The sequence below is a fragment of the Eucalyptus grandis genome, chromosome 8, assembly GCF_016545825.1.
Source record: "Eucalyptus grandis isolate ANBG69807.140 chromosome 8, ASM1654582v1, whole genome shotgun sequence".
NCBI lineage: Eukaryota > Viridiplantae > Streptophyta > Magnoliopsida > Myrtales > Myrtaceae > Eucalyptus > Eucalyptus grandis.
The window spans coordinates 59,231,029-59,244,158 of NC_052619.1; the positions used below are offsets into that span (position 1 = coordinate 59,231,029).

General features: G+C 38.1%; 2 protein-coding genes and 1 pseudogene across 2 annotated transcripts; 1 reads left to right on the plus strand and 2 right to left on the minus strand.

The window, feature by feature from the left end:
• Positions 1-1,568: 1,568 nt before the first annotated feature.
• LOC120287406 lies at positions 1,569-3,377 on the plus strand (annotated as a pseudogene).
• Positions 3,378-5,937: 2,560 nt separating this feature from the next.
• On the minus strand, positions 5,938-8,684 carry LOC120287538 (disease resistance protein PIK6-NP-like). Its single transcript, XM_039300357.1, has 2 exons — positions 7,444-8,684; positions 5,938-6,364 (listed from the first exon to the last, which is right to left on the minus strand). The coding sequence occupies exons 1-2, from the start codon at positions 8,378-8,380 to the stop codon at positions 6,348-6,350; spliced, it is 954 nt and encodes a 317-aa protein (XP_039156291.1). The 5' UTR covers positions 8,381-8,684; the 3' UTR covers positions 5,938-6,347.
• Positions 8,685-8,714: 30 nt separating this feature from the next.
• On the minus strand, positions 8,715-12,735 carry LOC104417600 (disease resistance protein RPM1). The gene is made up of 3 exons (XM_018861304.2): positions 12,565-12,735; positions 11,951-12,005; positions 8,715-10,649 (listed from the first exon to the last, which is right to left on the minus strand). Exon 3 carries the CDS (start codon positions 10,278-10,280, stop codon positions 8,715-8,717), a length of 1,566 nt encoding a protein of 521 aa, XP_018716849.2. The 5' UTR covers positions 10,281-10,649; positions 11,951-12,005; positions 12,565-12,735.
• Between the last annotated feature and the right edge of the window lie 395 nt (positions 12,736-13,130).

Consider the following 13,130-nt stretch of genomic DNA (forward strand, 5'->3'; position numbering starts at 1 on the left):
TGTAAATTAGATATTGCCCAAAACCCTAGATTTTTTGCTTTCTCTTTTTCTCTTGTTACTATTTCATTTTGCGGCTATCACTTTATATAGATAATAATAAATCCTATTTCCTCATATAACTTATCATATGAGCTCAAGCCCTTTTTGGGCTTGTAACTCATTGGGCCTCCTTCACATAGGAGTGAACCCAGCTAACACAGAGGATGGCAAACCAACGACTGTCAAAAATCCTTGAAACATAGTTTTTTAGTAAATTGGTTTTTAAAACTTCATAGAAAATTGGAGCTGCATTTTTATCTTCTTTACCAAACAAATTGTCAGCTGATTTTGCTAAGACAAGATAGTTTGGTAGTCCAACCTCAACACTAGGCTCACTCTAGATTTCTTTTCATTATCATATAACAAAAATATTCTTAAATAGACTCAATAGACCAATATGATCATAGCCATTCATCATATTGATCTATATAGCTGAGTTATTATAGAAGTTCTACGCTTGCGATGTAGCCATAAGCTACTACTGATTTGGCTCGGTCTGTTGGCACCGATTCACCACGGTGCTAAATAGACCAATATCCGGCATTATCTCAAGTCACGGCATGACCAAATCTATGTTGCAGGGCCTTTCTGAAGTTGAGGAACAGTTGGAAATTCATTTAGGATATTTTGAGTTATTTTCGGAAATTGATTTGAATTTTGGAATCTGTTGCTTTAATTTGTCGCCGCACGAGTAAGAAAAAAAGGCTTTTGATTGATGTTCGAGACGTATTTGTTTGCGATTCCATGACGATCCGGCGAATTCCCCGAAGAACCGTTTCATCGGTGGATTGTGGAAATGGCCTCGCGTTGGTGCAAGTTTGCTTCGGTTGCTCTCGATGTGCGAGCGTTAGAAGCAAACCTCTCGCTTATTTTCGACGTTCGATTTCTATTGCATCGAGAAAAAAAAAGCGTAATTTTTGCGTGCGGTCGACATTGTTGGCTAAGGCACAAGCGGGCAGGCTACTGTTTATAACCTACTAGTTAGTATCATCTGAATCATTAATTGTGGAGGTCTTATCTTGAGCCTCCTTAGTCAATTGGATTTTTTTTTTTTTTTTTGGTTCATAAAAATAGAGATGGGTTTGATTTTTATATAATCTACGTGGTTCAGGAAAGATTAATGTCATTTTCTCTAAAGTCCCTTTTATGTCTGATTGAAATTGAAAACAAAATCGATCGTGATTCTCCACAGGCCCTATTCACAGCTCTTACCAAGGATTTTCTTGAGAACCAATAAATTGATGCCATGCACGATTTTTTTTTTTTTCTTTTCTTGAAACGGAGCATTTCATTCATTAATCGTCAGGATAAATAGGTTATGAGTTCCTGGACATAAACAAGAAAAAAATTTCCGTAGAGGGCGGCGGCGGCGGCCTTAAAAGCTAATTGTGCTTGGCAATTCAATCTATGACCTGGTTAGTCCGCGACGCCCATGGGCTCGGATCCTGGCCTAACAACCGTTTGCGCCAGTGATAAGTTATCGGGCACGTCCGTCTAGTCCCCGCGCGCGCGTGCACCCGTATGAAAAGATGTCTAGGAAAGGCGCTCCACTCCAGAAGGACGTGCCCTGGAGGGCGTTACTCTCTTGTCATGGAGGTGGTTTCGAAGGTTCTGTCGAGTTGAATTCGGAATTCCCGTTCGAGCTTCGGATTCATTTGGGGCGTGTGTTGTGGCAGCAGCATCCTGACCCGATCGGGAGCGGATTGGGGATTGGAGCGGTGGTCGAAGCTGCAGGGCCGGATTGCATCGTGCCGGGGCAGATCCCGCGTGTTAAATTGCTTGGTGTTGAGCTGATTTGGGGATTTCCTTTTCGCCCCATTTTTCTGAATCTATCAAGGATACTGGGATATTTATTACATTTGAGAAAACTGCATCATGATTAAAATTGCATTTAGGAGAGAATTGCTGCTTTAGTGACATGTAAAGCATCCAGCAGAGAGTGCTGTTTGGTGTGCATATCAGGTTTTCTGTTCCGTAAAAATACGTATCACTCTGCTGCAATAATTAATGGAGCCAATGCACTGTTAATGTCTTGTTGAAGAAGATTTGAATTGGTTTTCCCTTTCTTTTCTTTTTCTTTTTATCTTCAACTGTATAGCACATCATTTGTGAAGGCTGCCTTTGGTTCCATGCTGCCAGCAAAGTTTCAGATGAATCTACTGTCAAAGCCATGGAGGAGTTCTACAGGGAGATATATGCGATGAATGAGATTACTCAAATTAAGTTCTGTGATCACTATACCGTCTCAAGACTACTAGGTATTCAAAGGGAGAGCTTCGATTTACTTCAATCCATGCTGCAACTGAGTAACATTCTTCAACTTATTTGTCTTGAAAGAGCATCTAAGCTCCTATTTACAAGTTCTTGAGAAGTCAAATCATCCTTTGATGGAAATCTCAGCTGAATAGCAGTTCGATGTATGGTTTGATAGAAAAATGTGTAGACATATGGATGCTTTTATCGCTCCATTTCACGTGCATGAATTTCTGTCTTATCTAAGCTCTTTGTTGGGTAGAGTTTCTAACGGTAGATTCTGCATCATAGAACTGGTTCAACAAATGCATTGACAATTGGAATGTTTTGCCTATGAAACAGGTGTGTTGAAGTGGTTGGCTGTGTCCGAGCTGAAGAACTAGCGTGCTGGAACGGGGTGCCTGAAGGGGGTGGGATACCCTGATCTTTTGCTTGCTTTGTTTCTTGATTACCTATCTGATTTCACAAATTAAGCTGAACATGTTAACATTTGTAGTTACACGTAAGGCTGGAAGCACAAACGGATTATTGCTGGCTCTGTGAACAGCCACATGTTTGTAAATCTGTCATATACTCAATTGATACTTTGTTCTCACATAAGTTTGTTTAGCATTTATGTATTTCTGACACTAACTCGACTTTGTTGATATATTTTTAAGTAATATGAAAATTAGTTATTCCATTTGAGATGCGAGCGTACCAGAAGATCTACAACTTGGAAAAGAAGGTAAAGGATTTGGCTACATAAATTATCATCTTATGCATGACATTGCACATTTCCTGACAAAAGCACTTTTCCAGATGTATGAAGCTGCGGCCAGAGGACTTACTAAAGTGGAAAGTCCACTGCCTCTGAAGTTTCCACTTCCAAATCCACGCGATCTTTTTTCATTGAAGCCAGGTTCCCTATTACTACATGTCTCTGAATCTAAATGAAGTGACCCCAGGAAAATCATCTGAGTCTCAGTGCCGCCATAGCTGGTGCACGAGCTGCTGCCACTCAGTTTTCAAAGAACCAAAATCATAGGACATCTTTTTTGATGAGAACAAGTGTGATGAATATGGAGATTGAGCAATCGTCTTAATCTAGGGAACTTCCTCTCTTATGGTATTCCTCTTGCTCTGTTTTACTGATCAGACATCCTTGGATCCTGAGTGGAGGAAAGACTGTGGACTTGCATGATCTCACGTTTAAAAAAGGTTCATGTATCTCACCTTAAATGTTGCCTATCAATAATGCCACTGATGTGTATAATTTTCTTGAGAGAGAGATGACCAAGTTTGCATTGCATTTGTCTAAGGCAACAGACTCAAGATTCCTCGGATGAATACGACTCCAAAAATATACCAAGCATTATTTTTGGCACGACTCTGTAGTTATTAAGTGGTCACATGAGTCTCTGCCCCAGCAAGTGACAGTAGCTTCTTCTACCCCCAGAATTTCAGCAACTCTGTTGTTAATTCTATCATCTGTGCTTATTGTATAAACTTAGGCTTATTTAAGAATCTGAGACAGGAGATAGATACTAGTGGCTTAAGAACTCTTTTGGTCCTTTTCTTTTGAATCTTTTCTTGATATTTGGAGAGAATAAAGGATAAGAGTAGAGAAGGCACATAATTTACTTGTAATGTTTTTATGAAGATGGTCTGCCTTCAATTGAGGATGTAAATTAAGTTGCAGAAGATTTGGATTCCGCTACCTTCTTTTGTAGAGAATCAAGCCTTTGTGCTAATGGTGGATGGTTATTGAATGAACGAAAGCAATTTTTGTAGTCTCCTTCACATGGAGCTAAAGTTGATAAAGAATTTGTCCTGCTTATCATGTGGTTTAATTCATTTCCAGAATCTTAGGCAAAACAATAGACCGACCAGAAGCTCTCAACGGGTGCCTGACTTGTGATGGTTATCTCTGATCGACAAAATTTTTAGTCTTGCTAAAACATTACATAGTACAAAAGGGAAAAATTGCTTCCCAATAAATGGTTGAACTGCTTACTGAGCAATTCGTGAGTTTAAATTATTAGAGAATGACATGACATTCATCTTGTATCTCAGCAAGCTATTAATCGCAGGAGAATATGACTATATTTTGACGTCAGGCTTGGGAAAGACAGGAGGTGTTAAATCGCAAAGCGAACACTTTCTACTCAAGTGATTGAGAAATTGTGGAGGGGGGGAAATTAGCTACCAGGAATGCAGTCTTGATGTCCGGCTTTATTAAATTCTCGAGATGCGTCTGAATTATTTGCAATTAACAAAAGGTTGAGAAGTCAATTTTGGTGCTTTATTACTGTATAAACGAAAATAGTACAATTGAAACTGGGAGTACATGTAGCACTTGCCTGGCTCTGTTTTTCATTAAAGAAAGTTTGATTGTGTCCTCTATTCAATTTTGCAGAAGAACGTATATTCATACTGAAATATGGCAAAAACTATATATATAATCCCAATCTTGTAGCAACAATACGTGTTATTTCAAGGTACAGTGTTTGTTAGAATATTTAAATATTAAATTATATTTTCATATGATAACTTAAACTTATGGTATAAGAGCCAGAGTTTTGACTTCAAATCTTTTCAAGTCATTGTTTACCTCCCTTATTATATATTTTTATATTGAGTCTTAAGTCACAGTCTAATTTACATGAGACGAGTGTTAGAATGTTTAAATAATATGTTGTGCGAAATAAAGCATGAATTGAAAGAGCATGCAATAAATTTTCATGATTGAGTGTTGTAATTGAAATCCATGTGAAGAGGCAACTCAAGATTAAATAATCCATAGGGATAAGTGCATTAGAAGTCCTAAAACTTATCATGAAAATGCAATTGAGTCACAAAACTTTTAAAAAGTGTAATAAATCAAAAGTGAAATCCTAAAACTTTCAAAAAGTGCAATTAATGGAAGGACTTAGATTGAACCACTTTGATAAGTTTTGGGACTTAATTGTACTTTTTGAAAGTTTTTTAGGACTTAATTGCACTTTATGACAAGTTTTAGGTCTTAATTGCACTTTTTGAAAGTTTTAGGACTTAATTGCATTTTCATAATAAATTTGAGGACTTTCAATGCACTTATCCCTAATCCATAATAATAGAAGACACCCAACTAAAACATCTTTTTGCTCTTTATTACAAAGATACTAATGAATTTACACTTTACTTTTGGGGCTGTCTGCATTCCCTTTCAATTGCATAACTTTCTAATTTGAAATTTCGATTTTGCCTAATCTAAGGATTTTTGTTAATGTATCGTACATCAATTTCTAGCATATCTGTATTTTGCAAGTCCATTAATATGTTTCATAGATTTATCCTGTACCAAATTTTTGGGCACATATTATTTGGATGAAAAATTAATTTGTAAAAAGTGGCATACTAAGAATTTATTCAAGTATTAGAAAGATTAAAAGTTCTGTGCATGAATTTAGGAGAAATAACACGAAACCCTACACGTTCGGTGAACCTTTGATTGTTATTTCATTTTTTCACATTTGTGAATCCTCTGTCTATTTTTTCATCTGCACATCCCTAACATGTCATTTTTTCAAGAGGAAAATTGTAATTCTTTTCATTTCTTTAGTCAAATCACTCTTTCGCTTCCATTTAGGCTAAAACAAAATCAAAGTTCATCCAACGAATGCAGAAAATAAAAAACTAATGTATTGATCACTATATGAGATAACAAGAAGAAGAAGAAGAAGACAGCACTGAGGGACACGAGGACAATAAATTCAAAGATAAAAGAAATGAAAGGTCCCAAATAAAAATATTAATAATGGAAGAAAGCATAAAAATATATGAGGATCTCTTCCTTGTGTTGATAGGCCTCCAGGAATCCGTGACGGACCAAAGGGACTCACAGGGCCCTAGCATCACTATGATCTATGAAATTTTAGGAAGGACCTCATTGTGGCTCATCACTGTAGGCTTGATGACATTATAGCAATAGGGGCTAAGATCATATCACTCCCAATAATCCTCTTCCACCAAAGGAAGTAAACTTTGGGTACGTCCCATCACCTCCTCATAGCACTCTTGCATAATACTCTCCCTTATAGCTTTGCTATTACTGTACAGAATGAAGATATATAATAATGTCATTTTGTAATTCATATGATATATAATCCTGTAGTATTTTCGGAACATGCGTTTTATAAATTCAAAGAAAATATAGTATCACTCATCTAGGAGTGCCTATGATCAAACAATAAACATTATTTGAATTGTCGAACTCACAATCCTATCAAACAAGCAAGAAATAACATCAAATCGAGTAAATCATTATCCAGTGACCCATTGGCTACGCTAAATTTCAATACTAATGAAGCAACTCCTATGCATTAACAAATCACTCATCCAAAGTGATTATTCAATATGTTCGCAACGCAGAACTTGAACATGAAATCCCAAAATTCTCACTCCGATTAAACCATTGTGCCAAAACAAATCTTGTCAAAATCCACGGCTCCATAACACCATAAACTACCATTTCCATAAAATTTCATAGCTCGACAACTCAAAAATTGGACTTTGCAGCTTGATTCTCACATAATTCCGAATTTACGATCTAACTTCAAAATTAACCACTTACAGGACATTGCAATAAGAAGTTGAATTGACTTGGCGAGACGTCCTTCGCACCAATACGCAAAACCCTCTCTCTCTCTTTTTTCCTTGTTCTTTCTCCCTTTTCCTTTCCCTTCTTCCTGTTTGCCGTGCGAGCTCTCGGTTAAAATGAGCCGAGCGCCCCTTTTACCTATTCTCTTTTTTTGACTTTTCAAAACTTGAATTTTTCTTTTTATTTCTTCGGGCTCCATCACTCTTGACTTGGTCAAGATATTACTACAAATGTGGAAAAATAAGAAATACATGTAATGATCACTAAAAAGACCATGGCGACAAACGAGAAGAAGAAATAGAAGAAGATAGCACCAGGTATTTGAGGGTAGTAACTTGAATGATAAAAGTACTGAAAGGTCTAGATAAATATATTGATAATGGTAGCAACCATAAAAGCACCGGAGGATCTTCTTTCTTGCGACGATGGTGCTCTAGGATCAATGATAGACCAAGGGACTAGCAGGGGCCAATACATCATTATGATCTACGAAACTTTAGGAATAACCTCAATGCAGCTCATCACCCTACCCTTGATGACTTCATAAGAATCGAGGCTAAGATCATGTCGCTCCCTGTGATCCTCTTTCCACCAGAAGAAGTAAACTTTTGGGTTACGTTCCATCACCTCCTCATAGTGCTTTTGTAGAATACCCTTCCTTATTCTGTTATGACTGTACGGATAGAACGCAAGAGCAAATTCTTCTGGCATCTCATAGAATTGGAGATGCTTCAGGTTCGCAAGGCCACGGATGACAACTAGTAATGATTGCCAGTCCAAGTGCCTGCATCCAACAATGATGAGACTCTGAAGGCAAGGCATTGCTTGACCATTCATCAACGCAAATCTAAGATTTTTCAGATTGGCAAAGAATAACTTCTTGAGCTTTGGGAACCCTTTATCTCCAAGAACCAATGTTTTCCCATCAAAGGCATTACTTAGATAAAGCTCCACAAGATTGGGCAAATTTTGGAGAGCGATAAGTGGGCTAGATTTCAATTTGGTCCATGCCAAACGCAATTTAGTCAGATTGGTCAACAAAGGAAGCCAATGGGGCAGCTTCTTCAGACATCCTCCAATATGTAGAGCTCGAAGGAATGGGGGAGCTGAAGATAGAAAATCCAAATCCATAATGTCATACTCGCTTTCCGCATTCACATATAACGATTGAAGGTTGGTCATCTTCTCAATGGAGTGGCATAGTTCCTTTGCATCATCTTTCTTCAGGTCCCTTACACCCAGCCTCCTTAGTCGACTTAACTCTCCTAGCTCTTGCATTGTATTCTTGCTTCGACCACCACTAGCTTTTACACAGCATAAGTTCTGCAATGATGTCAAGTGCTCCAATGCCATTGGGAGCTGAAAATCCCTTTCTAATGCCAAAGGGTACATAAGTTGTGATTTCCGTGCATCACTGTACACCAAAAGATGTTGTAGTTTCTTGAGCTTGGTTATTTCCACAGGCATCTTAGATACAAATGTTTGTTTAAGATCCAAAGTCTCCAAATTTTGGAGTTTCACAATTGACCTAGGAATGATGCACACGTTGCTCCTTCTCAAACTCAGATACTTCAAGTGGACAAAAACTAGTATTTGTTGGGGGAACTTATGAAGGCATGATCCTCCCAAATCTAAAACCCTCAGTAGCTTAGAGCTAGTTGGGAAGAATTGCTCATCTATGCTAGACGATGTTCTTGACTGAAAAATGAGCAGAGAGCGTAGGCTAGGGAGATTTAGTTGGTTCAATGCGTTGTTGCGCTGGTGTATTGGATTGACAGACGTTGAACTCTGTCGTGCAATTCTACTTTCTCCTCAGATGCAAATGAAAAAACGAAACAAAGTTTTCATCCTTTAACTTAGAAAGGATACTTTCACGCATTAGGTCATGTACCCTACAAGTTTGTAGCCCTCCTTCTAAATTTGTTTCCGCAATTTGCACCAAATTTCTGTTTATAAGCTCGTTCAGGTATCTTTGAGCAACCTCCTCCCGTGTCATATGTTCTCTTTCCTCAATAAATCCTTCTGCAATCCACAAACGAATGAGTGTCATACACTCAATCACGTGATCCTCTGGAAATAAACCCAAGTACAAAAAGCAACTTTTCAAGTTATGATGCAAATCAATATAGCTCAAGCTGAGAATTTTCCTGAAAATTTGCATCCTATCATTGCTTTCTAATTCTATAGCAAGGCTATGAGAAATCATCTCCCATTCTTGGACATCTTTTGCAAAGAGAAGACCACCAATTGCCACTATAGCAAGTGGCAAACCCTCACATTTTTTCAAAATCTGTTGTGAAAGGTTTTTTAGGTGAGGAGGACAGAGTTTCCCATGAAAGGCTTTCTTGCAAAATAAGGACCATGATTCTTCTGGAGACAAGGGCTTACGGCTATAAACTTTTGATTGGTTGGATGAGAAAGTAGCAATATCAGCCATGCGAGTAGTGATTATTATTCTGCTATTGCAACTGCCATTGGGCATTGCACTTTTTATACCTTCTAGTGCTTCCAAGTTCCATACATCATCTAGAACAATGATATATCTTTTATGGCGCAAAAAGTCTTTCAATATTTGTTTGAGCCTCACGCTATTCGCGGATTCTATTCCTTGTGGGGCTCGTTGCTCAATTTCTCCATGAAGTTGTTCGATCATGTCTCTCAAAATATTTTGAATCTTATAGGATTGCGAGACACTAATCCATGCATGGCTTTGGAAGTAAGCTTTTACTTGGTGATTGTCGTACACTCTTTCTGCCAGAGTGGTCTTCCCTGAACCCCCCATCCCTAATATTGATACAACTTCAAGTCCGGGTTCTCCGTCAACAAGCCACTTAATAAGCTCTTCTCTTGGCTGATCAATCCCCACCAATTCATCTTCCTCGACTGGAAAAGTGTCCTCCCTAAGATTGTGCCATGAGGTGCCTCCAATGGATGCGCTCGTACTTTGCTCCGTGCAATACGACTTGAAATGGTATCGTCGATGCCCTTCACTAATGTTGAGAACTTTTGTCCTGATGTCTGTTATTTTGGAGGAGAGATGATGGCGCTCTTTCAAGTTGTTTATGGATAGCTTGATCTTGTGGAGGTACCTCATGACCCCATCTCCATGATCTCTTGCCAAGTTGAGCGTGAATTCATCTAGAATATCCTCCACATCATATGCAACATCCCTGACTTGTTTCACCCATACCTTCAACTCGGGGTCATCGTCTTTCGATGACTCAGCGTGCTTTAAGAAGGCTTTCATGCGCTCAAATTCATCTCTAATGAGTTCAATTTCTCCACGTACCCCTTTCAATAGATTCACCTCTTGCTCGACAAACATGGCAAGCTTCTCAACCAAACAGATATCATGGATTCTCGTCATTTCTCTTGCTCATTGATCTCATGAGATCAAAGCTTACTCAAGAAGAAAAGAGGATATAGCAAGATTACTTGGTACTGTTTGAAATCGAAAGAAAGGATCCGAAAATCCAAATGGACTTTGAGCTCAGCTGTTCGACGAAGTCTCCCTATGATAGTGCAAATTTTTTATTTTGAGAAAATGTTGGGTGCTTGAGACGTCATACTTTGAGTCCATAGAGTGATGGTGTCACACCCCAAAACCATCAAGAATGGGGGATGACACGGCCGTCCTTCTACCCAAAGGACGCAGCCTCAAAGCTCCCAAAATCCAACTCTTAAAAGTCCCCACATCCATATCGCTCTCGTACCTACTCATCGTTAGTCGAGGAACCTGAAAAAGATTGGAAAATAGAGGGGTGAGCAACCACAGCTCAATGAGTAGTGTATCTCTTCTAAGCGGATCGAGCACCCACTATGCATATTTACAAAATCAAACTACAACTCTTTTAACTCAAATCTATGATATGACAAACATACAGTAAAAAGAATAAGTTACATACGCTTCAACATAGCTATATTTATAGCAATAATTATTTCATAATAACATCGAAATAAACATCAATGTCTAATTCACCGATCAATCTCATTAATTCACACGCCAATGGTTTATTCCATTAGTTAATCTCATACCACACCAAACCAGAAATTTAACAAACCTTCAAGGCTAAAATATAACATTTCTTACTTTAACACAATATGTTTAAAGCAAAAATATTTAAGATAATAATAGGCGAATGCCAATGGTCTAACCCATTGGTCAATCTCATAAAACATATATCAATCGTCTATTCCATTGATTAATCTCATCAAACCACACATCGATAATCTAATGAAATTACATGTCGATGGTCAATTCCAACGACTAATATCAAATTACATGTCAATGGTCTATTCCAACGACTAATCTCAAATTACACGTCGATGGTCCATTCCATCGACTCAACTTATATTAGATGTCAATGGTCCACTTCATTGACCAATTCATTGCTCAATATCAAACCATGGTCACGATACAACGCCTAGTGACGAGGCGACCAAGATTCTCTCCTTGGTAAGGTCTCCACCTATTATTAGCCGGTGGCTCGGCCCACAAGGATATCCTAGAATAGTATGCGTATACCCACAAGCTCCTCGCTTGGGCTCACAGTGATATTGAGCACCCACATCAATCCAGAACAACATCATCCATAATTCTCAAACCAAATCCATAAAACATTTCATATATCACGAAAAGATTTCGCAATTTAACTTATCCTCCCGAAATACTTTTTATAAAACATTATCAAATAGTTTCAAGACCCGTCTCATAAATCAATTTCAAATTAAATACATTTCAAAAAAAGCTTATCACAAATCAATATCTATATAACCTTACATAAATCATATCAAAGTCGAGCTTTTCGTGAAATGGTTTCACAAACCCAAAACATGTAATATTTCTCAACTCTGTTCATCAAATAGAATATATATTCATAAAAAGTTCTCGCACTATTTTCAAATATCAAAACTTAGTAAATACCCAATCCAACTTTTATGCAATAAACATGCTTATTTATAACTTATAAAATATTAAATCTTTATCATTTTGAAATCATGAGCTTATAAATTCTTAGAAGAGATAGCACCACTCACCTGGAAAAGTCGAAAATCAACCTACGTAGTTACTTGAGCCAATGCACTCATATTCCTATTAATAAATCGAAAACGATATTAAAACCAGGTAATATGCCACTCTCCAACTAACGACTCAACTAAATTATGTTTATTTATCGATAAAACGACATCTACGCGCTAATAAATCACTCAACCAAAACAATTACTCAAAGCCGTCCTTAGCACGAAGTGCGAGCACGAAACTTCATCATGCCATAATTTTCTCCACCGAACTCCATTTAAAGCGTACTTATAATCAATGGAAAGCCCGACCAACATACTACAAAGAACCCCAATTTAGCCAACCCGAAATCAAGCTGAAAATCAACAAAATATAGCCTTGAAGTTCTGGTCGTGCACTGTTCATCACGCGTGATAAATTTCAAAATTTTGTTTCGAGCAAACCGTGAGCTCAAATCACAATCCATAAAATTCTACAGCTTCACAACATCCCAAGCTATCATTTCTACAATAATACGCAGCTCAATGACTCAAAAATCGTACTTCGCCACTTGATTTTTCCAAAATTCCGAATTTCAAGTCCTAGCTCCAAAATTACTCCGATTGAACGAAGGGGGAGCACGAGTGCTTACCGAGCGTTGCGTTACGTAGTTAACGTGGCTTGGCGAGGCTCCCATGACGAGAATACGCGAAACCCCTCTTTTTCTTTCTCTTCTTCTTCTCCTTCTTTCTCTCTCTTTCTTCTTCTTTCTGTGTTCGAGCTCTCTGCGGTCCTCTCTCTCCCCTTCTCTCTTTCCCTTTTATCTCCTCCTTTTCTTTCTTTTTCCCTTTTTTCTTTCTTTCTTTCTTTTCTTCCACTCTCTCTCTCTCCTCTTTTCCCTCTCTCCCGAAAACTCTCGACTCTCGATTCCTCTCTCTCTCTCTGTTGAAGCTTCTACCTTTTTTCTTTTTTCTTTTTTTATATTTTGACTGGGTCAAAACCCATATTTTACAGATGGTCATGGGCAGATTGGGCCCACCCTTTAGAAATTTGAGATGTCTTCAGTCATTCTCTGGTCTTCTCCGTTGCTATCTCGACGCTGGCTTTCCATTTGCCTTTAGTTCTCAAATAAATGTTCAGTCAAATGGGAAACGTTCGAGGTTTTTACTTGGAAGTTTCGTAATTTTGCCTTTCGCTGTAAAGATGAGTTGCTGAAGT